This window comes from Xenopus laevis, chromosome 4L, assembly GCF_017654675.1.
Source record: "Xenopus laevis strain J_2021 chromosome 4L, Xenopus_laevis_v10.1, whole genome shotgun sequence".
Taxonomy (NCBI): Eukaryota; Metazoa; Chordata; class Amphibia; order Anura; family Pipidae; genus Xenopus; species Xenopus laevis.
Window position 1 is genome coordinate 150647918 of NC_054377.1, and position 26362 is coordinate 150674279.

The 26362-nt window shown below is 43.7% G+C and overlaps 1 protein-coding gene across 5 annotated transcripts in view; it reads left to right on the top strand.

The window, feature by feature from the left end:
* Positions 1-23695, top strand: part of tasor.L (transcription activation suppressor L homeolog) — a 46549-nt gene extending 22854 nt beyond the window's left edge. For 2 of the 5 annotated variants that reach the window (XM_018240354.2, NM_001093068.1), the window contains 8 exon segments: positions 6068-6127; positions 15347-16224; positions 18201-18323; positions 19908-20067; positions 20881-20989; positions 21076-21257; positions 21374-21541; positions 22713-23695. In XM_018240354.2, coding sequence (XP_018095843.1) covers positions 6068-6127; positions 15347-16224; positions 18201-18323; positions 19908-20067; positions 20881-20989; positions 21076-21257; positions 21374-21541; positions 22713-23188 — 2156 coding nt within the window. In that variant the 3' untranslated portion in view covers positions 23189-23695. 5 annotated transcript variants of the gene reach the window in all.
* The last annotated feature ends 2667 nt before the right edge of the window (positions 23696-26362 follow it).

A 26362-nucleotide genomic window follows, 5' to 3' on the forward strand; every position in this document is an offset into this window, starting at 1 on the left:
ATCACACAGATATTTGTTTAAATAATAAGCAAAAATATATTCATAAAGGCCCTGTTCATCGAACATGTGTTGAAAGTAGCAGTAACACAAACAAAATGAAATTGTTTGCTCTAAAGGATCGACAATATAATGTACTGTTGCCCTGCACTGGTAAAACTTGTCCGTTTGCTTTAGAAATACTATTATAGTTTATATATACAAGCCATGCCTGTGTAGCCGTGGGGGCAGCCATTCAAGCACAGGATACACAGTGGATAACAGATAAGTACTACTATAGTTTATATAAACAAGCTGCTGTGTAGCCATGGGGGCAGCCATTCAAGCACAGGATACACAGTAGATAACAGATAAGTACTACTATAGTTTATATAAACAAGCTGCTGTGTAGCCATGGGGGCAGCCATTCAAGCACAGGATACACAGTAGATAACAGATAAGTACTACTATAGTTTATATAAACAAGCTGCTGTGTAGCCATGGGGGCAGCCATTCAAGCACAGGATACACAGTAGATAACAGATAAGTACTACTATAGTTTATATAAACAAGCTGCTGTGTAGCCATGGGGGCAGCCATTCAAGCACAGGATACACAGCAGCTTGTTTATATAAACGATAGTCGTGTTTCTAAAGCAAACGCACCAGTTGTTAGTGCCAAGCAACAGTACATTATATTTTCATTACTTTTTTACTTTTTGGTGTTACTGTTCCTATAAAATTAGTCGAATGAATGTATTGATTATAAATATCTGAGCTAACATGAATGCAGTAGAATGTTGCATGCATCCGGTTTCTGTTCCGTCCTGCTGGGTGGATGCTGCAAGCAGGGGCAGATTAAGATTGCCTTTGATTTAGGAATATGCTGTCCATATTCCAAAAATCACCACTTTATATGATATGGGTTTATGTGGTCAACTGAGACTGGCTGGAAAGGTGGGACATTGTCTCTGACTTCAGAGGAACCTAGAGGAAGATTCCTTGACTTTGTAAGGAAGGGGCAGGTCAGAAATAGGTTTGTTTCACACGGCTTAAAATATTTGGCAAGAGCTAAAGCCGGAATCACCTGCCAGAAACCTAATGCTGCCCACACCTCAAATATACAGTATTTACAGTGAAGTAAGGTAGGAAATCTTATTATTCAATTAAATGGGTCTGATTAATTTTTTGAAGCACTGAGTATATGTGTAAGAAAATTATATGACTACCCACTACTCCTATGTAATAAGTGGCGCAATACTCTCTCCATACAAGAATACCTCCGCAGACCATAAAGAAATCCAGTCTTGTAGAGTTCCATCCCATAGAATATTGTCCGTAAAACAGCAGTACAATTGCTGTACATATCACTCCCATGATCTTTAGCGGGAAAGGAACACTTCAAACTAGTTGCTCAGCCCATCAGCTTGCCCTGGATCAGGGCTGTCCAACTGGAGGCCGCGAGCCCCCCTTCTGTGGCCCCCCACATGCTGTGTCTGATTACCATATGTAAAATTTAAAAGTATCACTACACAGATTAACTGGCCCCTGCGTTGTTGAGACCTTAAATTCGCACTGTAATCCCCTGCATTGTTCACACTTGTGACACCTCTATTGTTTATATCCTAAAGTGTGTGCCATTCTCTGCTTGCCCAGTGTTGCTTGTGTGCCATTCTCTGCTTGCCCAGTGTTGCTTGTGTGTGCCATTCTCTGCTTGCCCAGTGTTGCTTGTGTGTGCCATTCTCTGCTTGCCCAGTGCTGCTTGTGTGTGCATTTCTGCTTGCCCAGTGCTGCTGGTGTGTGCCCGATTCTCTGCCTTGCCCAGGTGCTGGCCTTGTGTGTGGCCTATTCTCTGCTTGCCCAGTGCTGCTTGTGTGTGCCATTCCTTCTGGCTTGCACCAGTGTTGCTTGTGGTGTGCCATTCTCGTGCTTCCCAGTGTTGCTGTTTGTGTGTGCCATTCTCTGATTGCCCAGTGTTTGCTTGTGTGTGCCAGCCAGTGCTGTGTGTGTGCCAAGTGCTTGTGTGTGCCATTCTCTGCTGCCCAGTGCTGCTTGTGTGTGCCATGCCCAGTGCTGCTTGTGTGTGCCATTCTCTGCTTGCCCAGTGTTGCTTGTGTGTGCCATTCTCTGCTTGCCCAGTGTTGCTTGTGTGCCATTCTCTGCTTGCCCAGTGTTGCTTGTGTGTGCCATTCTCTGCTTGCCCAGTGCTTGTGTGTGCCATTCTCTGCTTGCCCAGTGTTGCTTGTGTGTGCCATTCTCTGCTTGCCCAGTGTTGCTTTGTGTGTGCCATTCTCTGCTTGCCCAGTGTTGCTTGTGGTGCCATTCTCTGCTGGCCAGTGTTGCTTGTGTGTGCCATCTCTGATTGCCCAGTGTTGCTTGTGTGTGCCATTCTCTGCTGGCCCAGGTGTTGCTTGTGTGTGCCATTCTCTGATTGCCCAGTGTTGCTTGTGTGTGCCATTCTCTGCTGGCCCAGTGCGGCTTGTGTTGTGAACATTCTCTGCTGGCCAGTGCTGCTTGTGTGTGCCATTTTCTCTGCTTGGCCCTCAGTGTAATGGCTTGTGTGTGCCATTCTCTGCTTGCCCAGTGCTTGCTTGTGTGTGCCATTCTCTTGCTTGCCCAGGTGCTTGCTTGTGTGTGCCATTCTCTGCTTGCCCAGTGCTGCTTGTGTGTGCCATTCTCTGCTTGCCCAGTTGTTGCTTGTGTGTGCCATTCTCTGCTTGCCCCAGTGCTGCTTGTGCTTGGTGTGCCATTCTCTGCTTGCCCAGTGCTGCTTGTGTGTGCCATTCTCTGCTTGCCCTCAGTGTTTGCTTGTGTGTGCCATTCTCTGCTTGGCCCAGTGTTGCTTGTGTGTGCCATTCCTCTGCTTGCCCAGTGTTGCTTTGTGTGTGCCATTCTCTGCTTGCCCAGTGTTGTTGTGTGTGCCATTCTCTGCTTGCCCAGTGCTGCTTGTGTGTGCCATTCTCTACTTGCCCCAGTGTTGCTTGTGTGTGCCATTCTCTGCTTGCCCAGTGTTGCTTGTGTGTGCCATTCTCTGCTTGCCCAGTGTTGCTTGTGTGTGCCATTCTCTGATTGCCCAGTGTTGCTTGTGTGTGCCATTCTCTGCTGGCCCAGTGTTGCTTGTGTGTGCCATTCTCTGCTGGCCCAGTGTTGCTTGTGTGTGCCATTCTCTGATTGCCCAGTGTTGCTTGTGTGTGCCATTCTCTGCTGGCCCAGTGCGGCTTGTGTGTGACATTCTCTGCTGGCCCAGTGCTGCTTGTGTGTGCCATTCTTTGCTTGCCCAGTGTTGCTTGTGTGTGCCATTCTCTGCTTGCCCAGTGCTGCTTGTGTGTGCCATTCTCTGCTTGCCCAGTGTTGCTTGCTTGTGTGTGCCATTCTCTGCTTGCCCAGTGTTGCTTGCTTGTGTGTGCCATTCTCTGCTTGCCCAGTGTTGCTTGTGTGTGCCATTCTCTGCTTGCCCAGTGTTGCTTGCTTGTGTGTGCCATTCTCTGCTTGCCCAGTGTTGCTTGCTTGTGTGTGCCATTCTCTGCTTGCCCAGTGTTGCTTGTGTGTGCCATTCTCTGCTTGCCCAGTGTTGCTTGTGTGTGCCATTCTCTGCTTGCCCAGTGCTGCTTGTGTGTGCCATTCTCTGCTTGCCCAGTGTTGCTTGTGTGTGCCATTCTCTGCTTGCCCAGTGTTGCTTGTGTGTGCCATTCTCTGCTTGCCCAGTGTTGCTTGTGTGTGCCATTCTCTGCTTGCCCAGTGCTGCTTGTGTGTGCCATTCTCTGCTTGCCCAGTGTTGCTTGTGTGTGCCATTCTCTGCTTGCCCAGTGTTGCTTGTGTGTGCCATTCTCTGCTTGCCCAGTGTTGCTTGTGTGTGCCATTCTCTGATTGCCCAGTGTTGCTTGTGTGTGCCATTCTCTGCTGGCCCAGTGTTGCTTGTGTGTGCCATTCTCTGCTGGCCCAGTGTTGCTTGTGTGTGCCATTCTCTGATTGCCCAGTGTTGCTTGTGTGTGCCATTCTCTGCTGGCCCAGTGCGGCTTGTGTGTGACATTCTCTGCTGGCCCAGTGCTGCTTGTGTGTGCCATTCTTTGCTTGCCCAGTGTTGCTTGTGTGTGCCATTCTCTGCTTGCCCAGTGCTGCTTGTGTGTGCCATTCTCTGCTTGCCCAGTGTTGCTTGCTTGTGTGTGCCATTCTCTGCTTGCCCAGTGTTGCTTGTGTGTGCCATTCTCTGCTTGCCCAGTGTTGCTTGTGTGTGCCATTCTCTGCTTGCCCTACACTACCTGTGGAATGTAAGCCTGTTAGGGGCTTATTCTTGCGGTTTGTTAGCATTTGGAAATTGTTGTTAAGGGCCCCTAAGGTGTTTAATCATGTGTTGGGGGGTTGTTGTATTATCCACAGGGGAGGATGAGGCATATGGATTTAAGGGGATGTTTTCAACATGACATCAGTTTTTCAATTGATAAAGGAATTTGCCTGCAGTGAGCACCAACCATTTGGTATTTTGTTGAGCTACCACCATTAATGTGAATATGATCTTACCAGTTCTTGTGGTAACATGAGTGTGGTTTACAGTGGGTGTGGTTTAAAAGGGGGCGTGGCCAACACTGACTTTCATTATTGGCCCTCCACCACATAGGTCCGTAAAATTGGCCCTCGGTACCACAGAACTTGGACAGCACTGCCCTGGATCATAGGGGGCATCTAGGGGGGGCTCCAAATAAGTCTTAATAAAAAAAACAAAGCAGGGCACAGACCTATAGAATTAATGGGGTTCTACATATGGATACCAGGAACACTTAACTTTAATTTAATGACATAACTATTTCTGTTTGATATTGTTCTGTTCATCATTCGGTTTTTAACTGTAACATTGGAATCTGTGGCCCAATCAGGTTTAGAGTTAAATCATCCTCTTTGTAGGTCACTTTTCCATAATCCCAAATCCAAACTTGTCTAACCACCCGAAATATGGAAGGATCATAACTAGAAGATCACGTATAAGTTTAATCAAAAATACCGGATGAGATTTATGTGCAAAATATGGTGCCCCCTGTCCTTCTTTAATTTTAATTTAAAAAATAAGTTAGAATATATACAGAACATGTTAAACACCGCTCCTATTTCTTGGCTTTACTAACATTCATGTAGATCACTCCCCTTTTTGGTTCTTTGTCATTTTCTTCTTCAAGGGAGTGTCAACCCAAAAGAGAGAACATTTGCATGATGAAATGTACGGTAATGTCTTTCTAAGCAACTTCCCAATATCAATGAATCGCAGGTTTTTAGTGTAAAATTTGTGTGTAAATGTCTGTGCTATTGACATAAGAGTAAATAATGGATATTGGGGAAGTTACTTAGAAGGACATTACTTTTCATTAAGCAGAATTCGAATTTTGGGTTTATATGTCCTTGTGCAGCTTCATCCTCTCACATTCTCCCTCTTATGCTTAATACAGGTATGAGAGCCATTATCCAGAAACCCATTATCCAGAAAGCTCAGAATTACGGAAAAAAGCGTCTCCCATAGACTCCATCCAAATAATCCAGATTTTTTAAAAATATTTCCTTTTTCTTTGTAATAAGACAGTAGCTTGTACTTGATCCCAACTAAGATATAATTAATCCTTATTGGAAGCAAAACCAGCCTATTGGGTTTATTTAAAGTTTCTATGTAGACTAGTCTATTAGACTTAAAGTATGAAGATCCAAATTATGGAAAGATCCGTTATTTGGAAAACCCAAGATCCCGAGCATGTTGGAAAACGGGTCCCATACCTGTACTTTTACTTTGTTGGTTGAGCCCGTGTAATGGCAGTGTCACAAACAGAAAGTATTAAAAGCAAAATGTTAATGAAAATACGGATCAGAGTAGAAGTATTAAGTGAATTATTGTTACAAGGGTTTCCATGCGCACGTTATTGGGAGCGATTATTTCTTTAATTACACAATGCCAGCGCCCATTTTAATTAAATCTTGCCCCCAGAGAGTGATCTGCACCTTTCAGTACATAGAACACTATAACATGGGCGACCAGCCTTGTTTTTTGGGAAAGGGAAATCCAACGGAGAGAATTTGGATAAAACCCATGATTTCTAACTGCCGGTTTCCCTCAGGAGAGGAGGCGAGAACTCCAGAAGATCATGTTGGAACCCTTAGAGATGAGAAAACACCAGGTGAGGAGGTGGAACTGCATTTGATCCCAATTTCCGGTGCTGCCGCAACTAATGGCCTAAAATTAAAATGAAGCACGAGCTGTTTGATGGCTTCCTTGCTTATTCAAATATTGGACCTTAATATAGAGAAGCTCTTCAGCTGCAGGGTCCAGCCATCCCTTTGTGGCAGGTAAAACCCCCCAAGCATAATGTGGCTGGGATTGTGCTACTTGTAGGGGCATATTTATCGAAGGTCGAAGTTAAAAAAAATTCGAACTTCGAATTCAAAAAGACCAATCGAATGGAGGTTAAAGTTTTTTGGGGTCGAAGGCGAATTCAGCCTACTTCGAATTGTACTTCGATTCAAAGTTTTTTTTTTAACGTTGACCTTTGATCTCCCAAACTCCCCCTAATGCCTCCATACTGGTTGTAGGAGGTCCCCCATTGGCTAAAACAGCACTTCATCAGCTTTTAGGTGGCGAATGGTTGAAGTCGACGTTCTAAAGAGAATTTTGAGGTTTTTTCAAATTCGAATAGAAGTAGGACTATTTCCCACTAACGTAACTTGGTGGGGGCGGGCCCTGGTGCGAGCCATGCAGACGGGCCCGCCCCACCCTCGTGTGCGCAATTTTTCTGTGCCGCTGCAGCCGACTCCAGCCGGCTGCAGCGCGCACGATCTTCCGGGGGCCCTGCGGGGGTGCGGGCCCTGGCCCATTTGCACCCCCTGCTCCCCCGGTAGTTACGCCCCTGCTATTTCCTAGTCGAAGTACACAAAAAATAGCTCGAAATTCTAAGTTTTTCACTTCAAACTTCACCTCGACCTTAGATAAATCTGCCCCGTAGTGTGATAGGTGGGCAACTACTGCTTGTAGATATCGGACCAGCCAAGCACTTTCTTCTGCATCAGCTTTCTTTATTTCTGCACTTCCTTCTACATTACCTTTATTCCCCTCATGCACAATCATTTCCCACTTCCAATATAATATAAATATCTAGCCCTGATGTTGCTGCACTACGTCTTGTTTAAAGGGGTTGTTCACCTTTGAGTAAAGACGCAAAGATTTTTATTTGAACGACCGATTTCAATGCAATCCAACCAATCCGTCCAATTATCGTGAGGTTAGTGGGAATCGGACATCCGACATCGGTCAGAAAATTGATCGCCCAGGTTTGAAATTTTTATTGGTCACAGTGAAATCTATTGTCCAATTGTTTGCAGGGCCAAGCAGGCAGCTCCCCTCAGTTTTCCTGGCTTCAACTGGACAACATCGCTTGAAGTGGTCTTTTTAGTTGATGGACAATTCGTACATTTAAACGATTTAAAAAGATAAGCTTGGTGTTACGGCAACGAAAAGATCTTAACATCTATGGCCAGCTTTAACTGTTAGTATGATGTAGAGAGGGATATTCTGAGTCAAATTATAATTGGTTTTTATTTGTGGTTTTTGACTTATTTAGCTTTTTATTCAGCAGTTCTCCAGTTTGCAATTTCAGCAATCTGGTATCTAAGGTCCAAATTCCACTAGCAACCATGCACTGATTTGAATAAGAGACTGGAATAGGAGAGGTCTGAAGAGAAAGATGAGGAATAAAAAGTAGCAATTACATTCAGCCAGGCACGCCCAACAACCTGTGCATGTGCGGAAAAACCGGAGCGTGCGTGCTCGGAAAAAAAAGTGTGTGCGTGAAACAAAGATGTGGACAGACCGCACATGCCGGCCAGAGCAGGGACCGGACTAGGGGGTAGGAGAGGCAGAGAAGGCACGTGCCTGGCACCCCCCCTGCTTTGCGCCCTAGGCATGTGCCTACTCTGCTTACTCCGGCCCTGATAACAATACATTTGTAGCCTTACAGAGCATTTGATTTTTAGTTGGGGTCATTTGAAAACTGAAAAGTCAGAAGTAAAAGGCAAATAATTAAAAACACTATAGTGATATTTACTAACCTCAAACTCCGGGCCAGTGATCCTATCCGGAGAAATCTGCAGCAGCCTGGGGTTATTCCAGCGAGCACCACTGAGAGATCCTCTTCCTGTTGCTTCTTTCTTTGGTTTTCAAATTTCCCGGGGCAGATGCAGGTTTTCTATGAGTGGGTCGATCATTGTTTTTTTTTTTTTTGTTTTTTAATGCTATCCCCCCCCCATACATATTGACTTAATCGGATACAAAAAAAATCATCAACTTTTAGTATGTTATAGAATGGCTAATTCTAAGCAACTTGTCAATTGGCCTTCATTATTGAATTACAGTAGAACCCCCATTTTACATCCCCTAACATCCCCCCTAAGTTTTCCCTTATTTTACATTGTTTATATACCTATATATTATGCATAATACATTTCCCTGATTTTACACCATTTTTTTCTGGTCCCCTGAAAAACTTAAAATGGGGGTTCTACTGTATTGTGCCTTCCGACACTCTTTCCAGCTTTCAAATGGGGGTCACTGACCTCATCTAAAAAAACAAATGCTCTGTAAGGCTACAAATGTATTGTTATTGTTACTTTTTATTCCTCATTTCTCTAGTGTGTGCTTGGGGGACACAGGGAACCATGGGGTATAGCTGATGCCATTAGGAGGTAGGACACAACAACTGAAAAACTAGCTCCTCCTCTGCTGGCTATACCCCCCAGCAGGCGGAGCCTACTCCAGTTTTTTGTTGTGTCCTCAGGAGGTCAGGACATGTCCTTATTTCCTCAAGAAATTTTTATTTTTTATGACAAAAGGAGTTATACCAGTCGCCTACACTGTGTGGGATGCCTTGGCATATATTCTCCCATCGTGGGAAGTGTTCCTGGGGTACTTGCTACACAGCTACTACCATCCAGTTATTTTATCACCCTCTCTCATTGTGCATAGGAGGAGTGAACTGGCCAGGACACGGAAGGCGTCGGGACCCTGGGGGAGGGTAAGTATACCTGGTTTCCCCTAGTCTCCGGTATTTCACTAAGAGCCTTCCTTCTCCCCCTCCCTCCCTCTTGGACCGGAGGAGAGAGTAGACTGTCACCTTATCCTACGCTAGAGGAAAGAGCACGCTACCAACTCACAGGGAAGGGGGACAGTGCACATAGGCGGCTAATCCCCCTAACTGATAGGGAAACATAGCCGCGGGTTCTGCTGGCATCTCTTTTTTTAACATGCGGTTACTGTTATATCGCATAACTGAGGAACAGCGCGCATACGCTCACAAGCGTATTACTATAGCGCTTCCGGGTAGTGCAGCCGCATACCACGTGACGCGCACTGGCGCGAAAGTAAGGCGGCTTCAGGGGAAAAACCCTCCAACCGGAACAGCGCATTCTATTCAGACCGCAGTCAGCGCGTATCCTGTCACTCTGTTGTCGGGACCGTCGCTTATCAAGCAGTGCAGCACGAGCAGGGAGTTGTATATCTACAGGACACGGTGACTGGAAAACTAGCCCCTTTTTCCCTGACTTACTCCCTAGCTCTGTCAGAGTATTTTACTCTTATCTGCTTACCTTATCATGTCTGAGGAAAATAGTGAGGCCATTTTTTCCAGGGGGAAAACAGCCTCTGTAAGATACCTTGCTTGTGCCAAGTGTCGCAAAAAGCTTCCCTCAGGGCAAAAAGAGCCTATTTGCTCTAAGTGTAAAATGGCTGAGCCTGATAAGGAACCCCCAGCACCTGTTCCTACTCAAACAGACCAAATTCCTCAGACATCTGCTGTACCTATTCCAAACGTTTCTACTCCAGTACAGACAGTGATTCCAGACTGGGCAGCCCAGTTAGCTACTGGCATACCTAAATTAGCATTGTCTTTGGATAAAATTCTGTCAAGACTAGATAAACCCAGACATAGGGGATCAAAACGCAGAGCACCTTCGTCATCAGACGAAGAGAGTGATAATCATTCCAGAAGTTCGTCTCCAGTGCCCTTAGGCAGGGAAGAGACCCTTAGTTTATCAGAGGGGGAGTTATCTTGCAGTTCAGATATGTTAGATGAGGAACCTTCCAAATTTTCAGCTGAAGCGATAGATGATTTAATCGCTTCCGTTCTGGAAACTCTTAACATACAAGAACCAGAAACAAGTACAGATAAGTCTAAGATCCTATTTAAAAGAAGTAGTAGATCTTCACCTACGTTCCCTTCTCACGCGCAGCTTGAACAAATAATTCAACAAGAGTGGAACAAGCCAGAAAGTCGTTTCCAACCAAATCGCAGGTTCCTCAAACTCTACCCATTCTCTACAGATACCACCGAGAAATGGTCTTCCCCTCCTTCAGTGGATGCTCCAGTCTCACGTTTATCCAAGAGCACAGCTCTTCCAGTACCAGATGCTTCGTCCTTTAAGGACCAGATGGACAAGAAAATGGACGGGTTACTACGCTCCCTTTTCTCAGCATCAGGCACTGCCCTTCGCCCAATCCTGGCTACAGCATGGGTCAGCAGGGCGGTACAAACATGGTCGGATTCCCTCGTTCAAGCGATCCTTTCGGGAGTGCCAAGACAAGAACTTTCACAGCTGGCGACGCAAATTAAAGACGCAAATGAATATATTTGTGAGGCGGCCTTAGACGCAACCCAGGCAGTTAGCAGAGCTTCAGCTCTATCTATTGCCACTCGGCGGTCACTCTGGATGAAACTATGGTCAGCTGATTTATCGTCCAAAAAATCGCTTACATCATTGCCATTCAAAGGAAAACTCCTTTTTGGCCCAGATCTGGATAAGATCATTAGTCAAGCGACAGGAGGAAAGAGCACGCTACTTCCTCAACCAAAAGCCCGTTCTTCCTTTCGGAGAGGGAGGTTTTTTCGACCTTCACAAAACAAGAGCTCGAGACACTCTCCACCACGGAATACAACATCCAACAGAGGAAGCTTCACGGGTAAACCCAGAACCTCTTGGCAGGCTCGCAAACCTTCTACCAGAACATCGGACAAGCCCTCCACCGCATGACTGGAGGCATCCGACACATGCAACACCTCTGGGGGGAAGGCTAATCCACTTTTCTCAAAAGTGGTTAGAAATCACATCAGATTCTTGGATACAGGAGGTGGTAACTCAAGGTTATCACCTGGAATTCAATTTGTTGCCCCCTCGCAAATTTTTCATGTCAAGAATCCCAAGAGAACCAGACAAGTTCAAGGCTTTTCAAAACGTGCTGCATACTCTTTCAAAAACAGAGGTCATTTCCTCAGTCCCCCCCAAAGGAGCACTTCAAGGGATACTATTCAAATCTGTTTGTCGTTCCCAAAAGAGACGGATCAGTACGTCCAGTACTGGATCTAAAGGGACTAAACAAATTTATTCGTCCAAGAAGGTTCAAAATGGAATCTCTACGCTCTATCATTGCAGCAATGACCCCAGGCCAATTCCTGACGTCCCTAGACATAAAGGACGCCTATCTACATGTGCCAATCTTCCCCTCTCATCAAAAGTATTTAAGATTCGCCATACAAAACCGCCACTACCAATTCAGGGCTCTTCCTTTTGGCCTCACTTCGGCACCAAGGGTGTTCACAAAAATCATAGCAGTAGCCATGGCAGAGATACGGCAGTTAGGCATATCCATAACCCCGTATCTCGACGACCTGTTAATCAAGGCACCCTCTTTAGCAGAAGCACAAAGAGTAACCCATCTTGCTATGAACAAATTACAAGAACTCGGTTGGTCTATCAATCTAGAAAAATCATCCACAACACCCAGTCAGTCTATGGTTTTTCTAGGACTACTGTTCGACACCCGGACACAAAGAGTGTCCCTGACTCAGGAAAAGATTGTTCATCTCAAAGCTCTCATACGTTCCTTACTAGCAAAAACAAGCCATTCGACCAGATTCTGTATGAAGGTACTGGGGGTCATGGTATCTACAATAGAAGCGGTTCCATTTGCCCAAATCCACATGCGGGAACTTCAATGGAACATTCTTACACTATGGAAAAGAAAACACTTGTCTCAAGAGATTCGTCTCTCTCACAGGACGCGAGTATCCCTGACCTGGTGGCTACGAACACAATGCATCTCCAAGGGAAGACCTCTGGGAGAACCACATTGGAGACTAATGACGACGGATGCGAGCCTGTCAGGTTGGGGAGCGGTACTAGAGGGCAAATCAGCACAAGGTCTGTGGACTCAAGTGGAAAGCCCCTTGCCCATAAATCTTCTGGAGATCAGGGCTATTCGTCTAGGACTCAGGCACTGGCAAACAGAACTAGCAGGTCAACCAATAAAGATACAGTCGGACAATTCAACAGCGGTGGCTTATATAAATCACCAGGGGGGCACAAGAAGCAAGGCAGCTTTACAAGAGGTCCGGCACATTTTTCAGTGGGCGGAAAAGAACAACGCCAGACTATCGGCCATTTTCATACCAGGTCTGCAAAACTGGGAAGCAGACTTCCTCAGCCGCCAGACATTAGACCCAGGAGAATGGGCGCTGAAGGAGGAGATTTTTCAAGAAATAACTGCAAGATGGGGTTTTGCCGGAAGTAGACCTAATGGCGTCTCGCCACAACAGACAGGTTCCAACCTTCCTTGCGCGATGCCGGGATCCTCTGGCACTGGCAGCAGACGCTCTCACAGCCCCGTGGGATTTTCAACTAGCCTACGCATTTCCTCCAATTCCCCTGATACCCAGAACAATCAAAAAGGCACAAAGGGAGAACACCACCCTCATTCTCATAGCTCCAAACTGGCCTCGACAGTCGTGGTTCTCGGACCTCGTAAATATGTCAATAGAATAGCCGTGGATTCTGCCAAACGTGTCAGATCTATTACATCAGGGCCCAATTCTACACCCGAAGCCTCACAGCCTCAACTTGACTGCGTGGCTCTTGAGACCAGCATTCTGAAGCAGAAGGGATTCTCGGACGCTGTGATTCAAACCATGCGAGCAGCGCGAAAGCCTTCTTCTGCCAGATCATACTATCGGGTATGGATTAGTTACAGGCAATGGTGCTACAGACATAAAGTAGGTTTTAAGTCTTTTTCTACTGCAAAATTGTTGGATTTTCTCCAGGAAGGTGTGTCTCTAGGATTATCTCTCGGTTCCCTCAAGTCACAGATTTCTGCTCTTTCTATTTTATTCCAGAAAAGGCTAGCACTTCTATCGGATGTCAAAACATTTTTACAGGGAGTAGCACATGTGGTTCCTCCTTTCCGCAAATCTGTTCCAACATGGGATCTCACCTTGGTTCTTAAAGCACTACAGAGAGCTCCCTTTGAACCAATGGCATCAATACCATTACATTTGGTAACATTAAAGACAGTGTTCCTATTTGCAATTACCTCAGCAAGACGAGTGTCCGAAATCAGTGCACTATCTTGCAAATCTCCGTTCCTTACCTTTCAGCATGACAGAGCAGTGCTTCGTACGGTACCTTCCTTCCTACCCAAGGTGGTATCGGCATTTCACATCAACCAGGAAATAACTATTCCTACTTTCTGCCCTTCACCAAAAAACCCCAAGGAAGCAGCACTGCATACTTTGGATCCAGTACGTGCTTTAAAGTTCTATCTACATAGAGTACGGGAAGTACGAAAGACTGAATCTCTTTTCGTGTTAGCCTCAGGTCCATTAAAAGGATCTCCAGCCACTAAGGCTTCCATATCCAGATGGATCAAACAGACGATTCAAAGAGCTTATGTAGCACAAGGTTTAACACCTCCGGATAAAGTGAAAGCGCATTCCACAAGGGGAATGAGCACAACCTGGGCTTTTCGGAATCAGGCCTCAGCAGAGCAATTATGCAAAGCAGCTACGTGGACATCCCTCCACCCCTTTGCAAAGTTCTATCATTTTGATTCATTTGCGGCACATGACACACGCTTTGGTAAAAGGGTGCTTCAGGCCGCAGTCGAAAAATCCAGTTAGGGCCTCTCCCGCCCTGAGACTGGGGGACAGCTTTGGTACGTCCCCATGGTTCCCTGTGTCCCCCAAGCACACACTAGAGAAAATGAGATTTTGTGTACTCACCGTAAAATCTTTTTCTCTCTGGTGGCTTGGGGGACACAGGGCTTCCCTCCCTCGTGGAGGCCTCTTCTGTTTTTTCTCAGTAACATGTGTGATAAGTTTTCAAGTTAATTGTTGAAGTTTAAAAATAGTAAAACCTCCTTCGTTCCTTCTTTGGGACAAACTGGAGTAGGCTCCGCCTGCTGGGGGGTATAGCCAGCGGAGGAGGAGCTAGTTTTTCAGTTGTTGTGTCCTACCTCCTAATGGCATCAGCTATACCCCATGGTTCCCTGTGTCCCCCAAGCCATCAGAGAGAAAAAGATTTTACGGTGAGTACACAAAATCTCATTTTTTCTATTCAGGCCTCTCCTATTCATATTCCAGTCCCTTATTCAAATCAATGCATGGTTGCTAGGGTCATTTGGACCCTAGCAACCAGATGGCTGAAATTGCAAACTGGAGAGCTGCTGAATAAAAAGCTAAATAACGCAATAACCACAAATAATAAAAAATGAAAACCAATTGCAAATTGTCTCAGAATATCAGTCTCTACATCATACTGACAGTTAATTTAAAGGTGAACAATCCCTTTAAAGGGACAAGTATCATGAACCTGTGGTATCGAGGAACAGAACCCCCGACTTCTATGTTCACTCAGACAGTGGATATCCCTTTTTAAGGGGAAATTACTTGATAAATTATAGATGAAAAGGCTTCTTCAACTCGGATAATAATAACTTTGCAGATGGTCTTTATTTTATAGCGAAGCTTGACCATTGTCTTTTTCCAGACTTTTTATTTTTGGTTATGAAGGTTCAGTGAACCTAGGAACAGGGTGATTGTTTTAAAGGGGAACTGTTAAATGTTTACTATGTACAGATATTTTAGGGCTGATGAAGGGGCGGGCAAAGTACACAATCTGGTCCAAATAATTTTTTGTCTTCAATGCAATGGACCATTCTCTGGAGAACCTGAAGTTGTCATGTGAAGCTTTATGCACCGTCCAAATGGAGCATTGCACCCTGAGAGCCAATCGCATGCTGCAAGGCACACCTTACATGACACGTAAGGTCCATGCATGGGTGGCCTATAGGTATCCTGTTGCAACTCCTACTTCTGAGTCATTGATGATAAGCAAATAAGAGTCACTACATGGATATATCAGGGGCCTTGTACATAAAGCCTGCTCAAGGCACACCTGGGCTCTTTGCTACCGGTACGATGCAATTGTTGAATGGGAACGCAAGTCTCGACAGACAATCGCAGGGCAGTTACAAATGGGTTCAAGCGATTATTTAGAATTAACCGCTTTGTTTTTATTTTTAGAATTAAACCTCACAAAAGAACAACTTGTCTACGTGTCCACAGAAGACGCACTTCCTAACGACCCCAGAGCCGGACACAAGAGACGGGTGTCCCGATATTCACCTCTTCGCGAGACGGGAAGGAGGAGGCCGAGACACGATGGAGACCATTGCCGCAGCCGGACCGCCCCGTCGAGAACAGAGCGCAACATGTTGCAGAGCAAACACTGCCACAACGGGCTGATAGAGAACACCGTCCTAGAAATTTACAACACGTTTTCTGAGCAACTTCATGATGTTTTAAAACAAAGAGACGTTCCCTACATGGTTCCAGCAACACCGCCGCTTCTCTCGTCAGACGACCGGGTCTTGAAACTTTCCGACTGTCTGTACGAACAAGCGTCGGACATCTGTGTGCAGCAGTATGTAGATGACTTGCACACCAAGCTGGATAATGTTGTGGCCATCCATATCAATTCCTGTGCCATTTCCAGGACATTAACACCCGTTACAGAAATAATGGCCAGCCCCGGAGTCCATCCATTTCACCCTACACAAACTCTAACCGAATATCCTCACGCCCATCACCATTTACATTGTGATGTTCGGGAAGAGCATCCTTTCTCCGCAGACCACGTCGATAAAGTTGGAGAGGAAAATGCAGCAAATGGCAACGAGCCATCGCATCATTCCAGAGATCTTTCTCAAGAGACTCCAGAAATCAGTGCGCCCAACGTGACGGATCTTTCTGCCCCGCATTTAGCCATTTCAAATTTGATCAACCAAATTAATCCCGAGGTGTTCAACAACCTGGTGAAAATCATCACCCATGTGAACAAAAACAGTGTTAAGTTCTACATCCACTCAGAAGAGGAGAACACCATTTGTCAGAATATTAAGGTAACATAATTAATGGGTCTGCTGGTTGCTAAAATGGATTTAGATTTGGAAAAACAAAATGGTGGCCAAATTCTATGATCAGGGACTTTAAATTCAGATGAGCTCACCTGGACTAGGCTTGGTAGTGATAAGTGATACAAACCAGAGAAATCACATTCTACATTTCATTATCATTGAGTCTGCCAAATTTCAAATTGAACTCAAAAACTGGAATGAAAAATAGCTTGAAAGAAAAATAAAAATTTGACTTCTACATAAACTTGCTTTCAGCTACTGGATGTTTTTAAATTGAGCTGAGTTTTTAGTGCTTAAAGGGGTTGTTCAAACAACTAGTTGGTTTCAGATCGATCACCAGAATTAAAGACTTTTTCCAATGACTTTCTATTTTCTATGTTTGACGGTTTTTCTAATATTGAAGTGTAAAGTGTCATTTTTCTCCTTCTGAAGCAGCTCTGGGAGGGGGGGTCGCAGACCCTGTAAACTGTTCTAAATTGATACATTTAGTTGATACATTTCTTATTTTTGTCCCTGCTGAGCAGAATCTCTGGGTTTCATTACAGGCAGCTGTTAAAATTGATACAATAGTTACTATTACTCCAGAGATGAGAAATGGATCAACTAAATGTAGTAAAATTGTAACAGATCAGAGTCTGCACCTGAATTACTGAGCTGCCAGACTCAAACACCAGAGACACCAACATTCACCTTTAACTTAGGTTTTGGAAAAAACTTAAAAAATAAATAATGGAAAGTAATTGAAAAAAGTCTTTATTTCTGGGGAACAATCTAAAAACAACTGAATTGAAAAAAGTGTTTGGAAGGTGAACAACCCCTTTAATAAATCTCAAATTCGAGATTCATGTTTTTTTGTCATGGAAAAATTTGAATGTTGATGAATTTGCCCCTTAAAGGGCGGGCACCTTTTGGCCAAAAGTATTTTCCCCCACCAAAGGTTGGGGGTAACTGTAGTTTCTTTTTTAAACAATTGGCCCCGGCAGCGCCTAGGACACTCACACCGGTGATGCAGAGCACATGCACATGAGCAATTTGTGGCATCCGATCATTATGCATGTGCCCCAAAATGGCCCCTCAAACCTGGAGCTCCTTCCGGATGTGGGTGTCCTAGCGCTGACATGGGGCAAACTGTACTTGGACTGTACTGTTCCCCTCAACTGGAGTGCAGGCTCTATTAACACTCAACTTTGGTGGGGAAAATATTTTGAGCCCTTTAAACCCAAACTTTCTGTACAGTTATTGTGGCTTGAGAAAGTTTTAGTTTATATTCACTCTTCCTTATCTGTTAGCCTGAGACACAGAAATCTAAAACTAAACTGATTTTAGTCTAGGGAAGAGTCCGTAGTAAGGGTAAAACCAAACGCATGGCTATACAGTCAACTGATATTAAGGGCAGTAAATTAGGGATGCACCGAATCCAGGATTTGGCCAGGATTCGGCCTTTCTCAGCAGGATTCAGCTAAATCCTTGTGCCTGGCTGAAACTGAATCCTAATTTACATATGTAAATTAGGGGCGGGAGTGAAATCACGTGACTGTCTCAAAACAAGGAAGTAAAAAAAAAAATGTCCACGTTTTCCTTTCCAGCCGCTAATTTACATATGCAAATTGTTTCAGATTGGTATTCCACTGAAACTTTCACGGATTTGATGTATCCCTACTATATAGCTCAGATTATGGGGTCCAGGATTTGGTGCATTCCTAAAATATTTTATTGGTGTGTGTCCGAAATCCCCAATACTGAAAGTAAAGGCATGCTTAATAAATATAAAATCAGTAGGGGTAGTAACGCAGTGCAACGGAAAAAGGGCCACATCATGTGATCTCATAAGTGCAGAGAGTAAAATAAGCTTTTCTCTGGATATATTACAAGAGCAGTAGAAACTCATGTGACTCGGGGATGTTCTGTATATTTCCACTGAACCTGATCAGACGACCAATGACATTTGTGTTTGCTGATAGGAGTACCTGTTAAAGCTGGGTAATGCCGAGTGTCGGCCGGAGAAATTCTTGGAATCCAAAACCAAGGTGGATAAACTGCTTATAATTATCCAGAACGAAGACATTCCCAACTGCATTCATAGGGTAAGCTGTTTGTTTTCTTTTTATCAGTATGAATACAGGAAATGTGAGTCTGCACTCAGCTGAGTGTGCTCAGTGTATGTTTTATTTAGAGTGGGTCAGACTTGTTAATACATCTCATCCAAAATATTCCCTGAGCAGAACTGCTACACCGGACTGTGCCAGGAGATTGGTTTAAGGGTGAAGGCACACGGAGCTACTAGTAGCAGCTAAAAACACCCTGCCATGGACAATACTGAGAATGGGCAAATCCACTTATCACAATTGTCTAGAAGTAGTAGTAGTAGTAGTAGTAGCTGCTACTAGTAGCTCTGTGTGTCTTCACCCTTAGGGTGGGCAGATTTTAGTGTGTAAAAAGTCCCTGAAGTTTCCTCGTGGGAAACCGGCGCGATAAGTATCCCATCCCTTAGGGTGATGGCACACGGAGATGTAGTTGCCTGCAATAAATCTTCACTATTGCAGGTGGCTAATCTGCCCAAAATTTTACCCAACCTCTGGTGGAATAGCATAAGCGTCGCTTTGGTTTTCTGAAGTTGCTCGAAGATGCTTATTCCATCCCACTGGCAATTTGCATTCTTCCCGGTGGGATGGCATTTTGGGCATATTAGCCCCCCACAGTAGCGAAGATTTATTGCAGGCAACTAAATCTCCCTGTGTGGTGGCAACCGAAATGCCTTCTTCCTGGCAAGAATGTGAATTGCTGGTGGGATGGCATATGTATCGCTTCAGTTTTCCGATGTTGCCTCACGAGGAAACTACTGGCGACTTTGGAAAACCGAAACAACACACATGCCATCCCACCAGAGATTTATATTGCTGCCGGCAAGAAGGCATTTCAGGGAGATTCGTCGCACGAAGAGGTGGAGATTTCTCGCTTGGCGACTAATCTCCCCTTGTGCCACCACCCTAAGTCTTTGGCCACAACATCCCCTCCACTCTTGAACACTCTCTTCTGTGTCTGTGCCCAGAGTCACTGGCCTGAATGCAAACACATGGAGTGGATTTTAGCATGAAACTGAATAATCTCTTGTTTCACCTCCAAAATCCCCTCCATTAATCTGCAACGAGGCCGACGCAATCAATCTAGATGCAGACACAGGAGGAAGCAAATTCCCACAGACCGACCGATTTCACCCTGCGTTACCCACAGTGCACCCATATCCCACGTTTTGGGGTTTTTTCTCCGTTTTTTTATTGTTTTACCAATAACAGTTTACAGCGTCATGTGGTATATACATACAGTGATTCTGACAATATTTCAGTTTACATATGTGTGATCACATAACACTATTTTGTGTAAATATCCGAGCTGGCTGCTGTTCACTCTGAAACCAGTTCCAACTATAAAACCTATTTAGTGATAACAGGATATAAAAAAAAAAATAGAAACCAACTAAAAGCAAAAAAAGGTCTAGAAAGTGGGTGAACTCACAATTTTTACGATTTGTAAAGGTCCCTATTCTATTTTTCAGTAGTTAGTGATTATAGATATAGAGGGACCCTCCCTTCTCATTTGTCTATCCAAGGTTGACACACTTTTAGGAATGAGGATCCTACATTTTTAATCCGTAACTTTGTGCTTCCCAGGTACCTGCGCTAGTCTTGCTGAAGAGGTTGCCCTCCGTGAGTTTTGCCGGAGTCGATAGTTTGGACGATTTGAAAAACCACACGTACAATGAAATTTTTGTGTCTGGGGGATTCATCGTGTCTGATGAAAGCGTTCTGAACCCTGAAACTGTCAGCGCCGGTAAGTTGGCTTCAAATGGGGCCCTTCAAAGGACACTCGTTTAAACAGCTGTCCTTATGATCAATGCTGTCTGTTTCTTATTTCTAGGGATGAACCGAATCCATCATTTTTGGATTTGGCCTTAAGTGAATTTTTAAATTTAAGAACAAAAAAAAAATTGTAGGAATTGTGAACAAAGTGTCATTTTCAGTTGTCAGTTACCTTTAACTGTCACATGACTTTAAGGCTTTGGATTTGGTCTGGCAAATGCCATACAACATACTTGATTCACTGCATCCCTATTGTTATAGTTCTGTATTGTTAACTTTGCTGCTCAGATTTTACCATAAATTGTGCAGGAGTCGGCAGGCATGGGACGTTAGACATGATTGATTATATATAACTTATATAGCTGTAGTCCTTTAAAGGGATGGTTCACCTTTAAGTTAACGTTTAGTTTGTGGTTTTTTATTTGTGTTTTTTTAGTTATTTAGCTTTTTAATCAGCAGTTCTCAAGTTTGCAATTTCAGTAATCTTGTGTCTAGGGTCTGCATTCCCCTAGCAACCATGCACTGATGTGAATAAGAGACTGGAATATGAATAGGAGAGGCCTGAATAGAAAGATGAGGAATAAAAAGTAGCAATAACAATACATTTGTAGCCGTACAGAGCATTTGTTTTTTACATGGGGTCAGTGACCCCCATTTAAACCGGAAAGAGTCAGAAGAAGGCAAATAATTCAGAAACTATAAGACATAAATAATGAATACAAAATTGAAACTGTGTGCGTGGAGTCATGTACAAATCAGCTGATCCGACCTGTTTGCCTTTCAGATGAACTGAAGAAATTCTTGTTGTTTCTGGAAGAAATAAACAGCCCCGATGCAAACTGGCAGTGGAAAGTCCATTATAAATTTCACAAGCGGCTTAAAGAGTTGGGGAGGTCGGTGATATTTATTGTTGTTTTCTTTCTAACATTGTGTAGAATTTCCCATTAAGAACAGCGTTTCATTTTGTGGCTTCTTTTAGGGTGAATGCAAATGCTCTAAATATTCTCACCCTGTTAACGACTTACCAGAAGAAGAACCTGGTTGAGATCCTGTCCTATCATCTGAGCTGTGATCCCCAAAACCAGCCGGCGCCACAGCTCGAGTGTCTGATCAAACTTCAGGTCCAGTACATGAAGCAAAGGCACGTTATCTTCCTGACAGGTAAAGAAAGACAAACCTCTTCCATAGGTTCCTTGCAACTGTCAGTTTTGCTGGAAACCTACATTTGTATTTAACTGTTGGGGTCCGCTTTGCTCAGAAATGTGTGTATTTTTCAGAAAAAGATGCCGCCCGGTTTCCAGATTACTGTGATAATGGTATCGTGGTTACAAGAATGGTGGATTTTATGGATAACTTTTCAAGCCTCATCGGTCACCATAGTTCCAACAACGAAGAGCACCGCCTTTCACAGCTGACGGATGAAGGGGATGAAACTGGTAATTATGGTAAAATCTTTATCTATCTTAATCATCTAATCTGGTTTAGGATTGATTTATTTAACATACAGCTCGTTACATGGGAAATAACACACACACACATATACATATAGACAAATACAAGAGTCCTCTGCACTCAACCCATTATCAATATATTTAAGACAGAGACATTTTGTGCTACTGCTACTAAAAAATGCCTTACCCTTTAAACAAAACAGGGATTGTTTGTCCATATATTGCAATATATTTAAGCTGAACAACTGTCAGTCATCCCATATCTGGCCAGTCCTACGCTTCATTTCATCTGATTCATTAAGAATTCAATTGCTTCATTATACATTTGTGTGTGGGTTCAGGCAAATGCCAAACTGAATCGGAACCCTAACTCAAAGTGATACTGACACATTTATAAAACAGCCATGTGTCCTATTGCTATGTAAAAAAGTCAAGGCTCCTCCCCCTAGCCCAGTGCGTAGAAACAGATGCCTGGGAGTGCATGAACCGTAGTACAGGTATGGGATCCTTTATCAGTTAATTGGTATCCAGAATTAAAGAAAAGTGATAATTAAACAGTATCTTGATCCCATCCTTATTAGAGGCAAAACTTATTGGGATTATTTAATGTTTAAATGTTTTCTAGTAGACTTAAGGTATTACCGAAAGATCCGTTATCTTGAAAACCCACAGTCCCGAGCATTCTGAATAACAGGATTCATACACAGCCGTAACTAGAGGGGGGCGGGCCCTGGCGCGGGACGTGCGGTGGAAATCAGCCTCATTGCCACACAAAAACGAAATATATCAAGTCAGTTGGGTATTTATTTGTTTTCCATTGATCCATTCCATTAATCTGTAATACTCTGTATTTACATTTATTTTCTGTATTTACATTTATTTATTACAGTTTTAAATCCGGGATGCGCAGAGAGGAAGATGTTCATGTGTTTTATCACTAACCCAATATTACATCTCTCCTCTTTTATTGTAGTCAACGTATCTTTTTACACCCCATGATTTTCAGACTTCGCCTTCACATAAGCCCTTTTTTGGGGCAGTGAGTTTAAAAAAAAAAAAAATCCTAACTTTTCCCTCCAAAAGGTTAATGGCGGCAGTACACCTGATAGAAGATTCTGGCGAGTGAGTAATAGCATATTTAGGAACCTTCCTTTTTTCAATACAGCTCCTGGGGAAGCGGATGTGAAAGAGGAGGAGGACATGTCTCTGGATTCAGAAGATGACACTCCACCAATAGAAGTTTGCTCGGACTCCCGGCAGCCAGAATCCCCCAATCAGAACATTTCCAGTGCGTTAGTTGACAAGGATCAAACAGAAAGTCCTAGTACCATAAATCAGAGTAAGACTCCTACTCTTGATGAGCTTCAGCCAATCACTCCCGTGTCTGTGGCAGGCTCCACCACTGGCGAAAATAGCGTTTCCACGGGCGACGAACTAGGCAACACTACGCAGGACTACAACAGAGATGTGAATCTGTCCCACCAGTTCAGCCATTTCAATGTTCTGACCCATCAGACTTTCCTAGGATCCATGTACCCCGCCCTCAGCAACCCAGCCCCAGCGGAGATCTGTTTCATGAATTCCTGCAGTCAACAAACGGAACCAGAGAAATCCCACAATTCCGAGTGCAAACAAAAATAACCTCGTTTTGTTTCATGTAAACCAAAAAAAAACACAAATATTTATATATCGGACTTTTCTAAGTGTTCAGTTTCTTACAGATAAAGTACATTATTATTCTCTACACCCAAAAGGGGAAACACTTTTATTTTCCCCGCGCTTGACGTTGGAATCATGACTGCATGTACCATTAACCGCATCTGCAAGGAAATAAATATTTTTATTCGGACATTGTATTGGAAAATGTGCACTTTTTATGTTTCATTTTTTTTTTGTATTTAAGCAGTATTTAGCGGCTTTTTTGTTTTTTCCCCCCCCCCAAATGTGGTCATTTTTGTAAATGTATAGAAGCCACTACTTTAATGGCCAACGCAGTGTTATGTAAATACTTAGGAATGTTTACTTTGTAAAGTTTTCTTTTATACCATGTCACAAATTACAGTTTTAACAAATTTACAAAATGATGAGATGTTTATACATATATATCGGTGCATTCTCTCTGTATATGATTAAACTTCATGCACTTAACAAGGCTGCGAATCTTAATTTATTAATCTGTTAAAGGCAAAGTTAATATGTATATTCATGAAGAGTCATTTGATTATTAATACCACAGCTTGTGGTGACTGTTAAGGTTGAAGTGGTAAAAGCAGAGGTACTTGTTCCAGGTCCTGGAAGCGGTAGGGGGAAGAAAAATTCCTCATTGCCCCCACGGTTCTACCCACCACTAAATCCACGGTGTCAATAATACTGAAAGTTATACGGTCCAGCAACTGCTGCAAGGACATTGGTTGTGAGTTGCTCTACTACAGAGATCCCCAACTTTTTATACCTGTGAGCCACATTCATATGTAAAAAAGAGTTGGGGAGCAACACAAGCAGGAAAAGGTTCCTAGAGGTGCCAAACAAGGGCTGTGATTGGCTATTTGGTAGCCCCTATATGAACAGGCAGCCTACAGGAGACTCTGTTCTGGTTTTTATACAACTAAAACTTGCCTCCAAACCTGGAATTCAAAAATAAGCACCTACTTTGGGGTCACTAGGAGCAACATCCAAGGGGTTGGTGAGTAATGTGTTGCTCCTGAGCCCCTGTTTGGGATCACTGCTCTACTACAAAATAAATGTGCCACAGAAAAGTGTTCTGCTGGGATTCGAGGACGGAACCTTTGGGTTTCTGGCTCGGTGTTCTTTCCACTGAGCCAGGCGAGGAGCTACAGTAGCATGCTTGCTCACTATCTTTCACCTGGACTTTACCATCCATTCCTAGCAACCTTATTGGTTGGGTGGAGTCGGCCAATCAGAGCTGACTTTGCCCTCCTGACAGTCATGGCTTGAGCATTAGCTACTGGTGGAGCACTGACCCTAGCTCCAGCTCCTGTGCTCTCGCTCTCCTGTTTCTTCTGGCCTTGTTCATTGTTTCCAGTCCTGTTTGTTCCGCTCTCCAGTTCTGATCCTGTCCTTATCCATACCTCCCAACATTTTGGAAGTAAAAAGAGGGACAAAAAAATATTTTTACGCACGTAGTGCAGCAAATTTTTTGACCACATGCCTTTCTGTGGCCACACCCCCTAATTACCATGTTTGTTTTACAAAATTTGGCAGGTTATGAAAGTTTGAAAATATTTCTCCTTATCTAAACTGTGTTTTTGTGTCTCAAATTTGTTACAAAGTATCTTATTTGCACCTGTTAGCTGTTCTGGGCTCTCTGCTAAAAGCCAATTAAGTGAGAAACTTTGTTTCTTTTTCTGGCTGTTCAGTGCAGAGAAAAGAGGGACTTTCCAGTACAAATGAGGGACTGCGGGTTGAGCTGTCAAAAGAGGGACTGTCCCTCCGAAAAAGGGACAGTTGGGAGGTATGCCTTATCTAGACTGTGCGCTCGCTCTGTCCCACTCCAGCCAGTCCTTGTGTCTTTGCCTGCTCCATCACAATCCTGTTCTTCAACTTATCTGTTCCTGTGGGTCGTTAACAGCCCCTGCCTTAGGGACTTCCTCCATTCCCTATATAAATCCCTTAGAGAACCTGACAAAAAGTTTCAGTAGAACCTACTGAAAAAAATATATCTATTCCCATTGATGTTTTAACAGGTTTGTCTTTACCTGTGTAACCATCGCATGTATTGAAAGAGAACAACTTTTTGATATTTTTGGACTAAGTATTCAAATCTGCCATAAATATCTCTATAGAAGTTATTATCTTCAAGGAAATTATAATTCGTTTTTTAGTGCCTTTATTACATGTGGATATTTAAAGAAAAGTGGAATTTGTGCCTGTTGCTGCTTGAAGGTCCCAACTTTTAGGAAAGATACGGCACATTCACGAAAGACGTGGCACAATAAAGTAAGAGAGGGTAATTTTTTAGACTCAACCACTATTGATCAACTTGGCAGGCTAATAGCCCATGTATAGGGCAAACTGTAACCTTTGCAACTGATATTTCTTTTGAGTCTTTCAGATCTGTGTGTCTGGTAGGCTTCAAGAACTTTATTGAGCCATGGATGTGGTTCTCTCCTGTTGGGTCTTGTGGCCCCACCTTCTGATCTTTCCTGAGGGACCAAATGATGGGCTCAATCCAGGCATGGAATAGTTCAATAGGCTGCACTCAATCTTCAATCACTCTTTACTGCTGCACTGCAAGTTGGAGTGATATCACCCCCTCCCCTCCCCCCCCCAGCAGCCAAACAACAGAACAATGGGAAGGTAACCAGATAGCAGCTCCCTAACACAAGATAACAGCTGCCTGGTAGATCTAAGAACAACACTCAATAGTAAAAACCCATGTCCCACTGAGACACATTCAGTTACATTGAGAAGGACTAGATTGAGCTGAGCCATTAGTGCAGCTATAAAGTGAGCCTGTGAACTCAGACTCCTCTATTGTATAAAGAAAAGAACTGATTTAGCACATTTGCCTTTTCTGTATCTGTTACAACCAGACTGGTACCATTATTTAATGGAGCAACACTCTCAACCTGTGTCTTTTTACTATTAATAAATGTAAAAAACTTTTTGGGGTTAGTCTTAGCCTCTGCCGTAATGCACTCTTCATTTCCTTTCTTTGCCTTCCGGATTGCTGATTTACAACATTTATTATAGTATTTATATTCTTTAAATGCAGTTCTGTCCCACTTCAGCAAGATTGCAGCATTCTCATGCAAAGAACCCTGGCTGGTCATACATCCGTATAAAGTGGTCCTT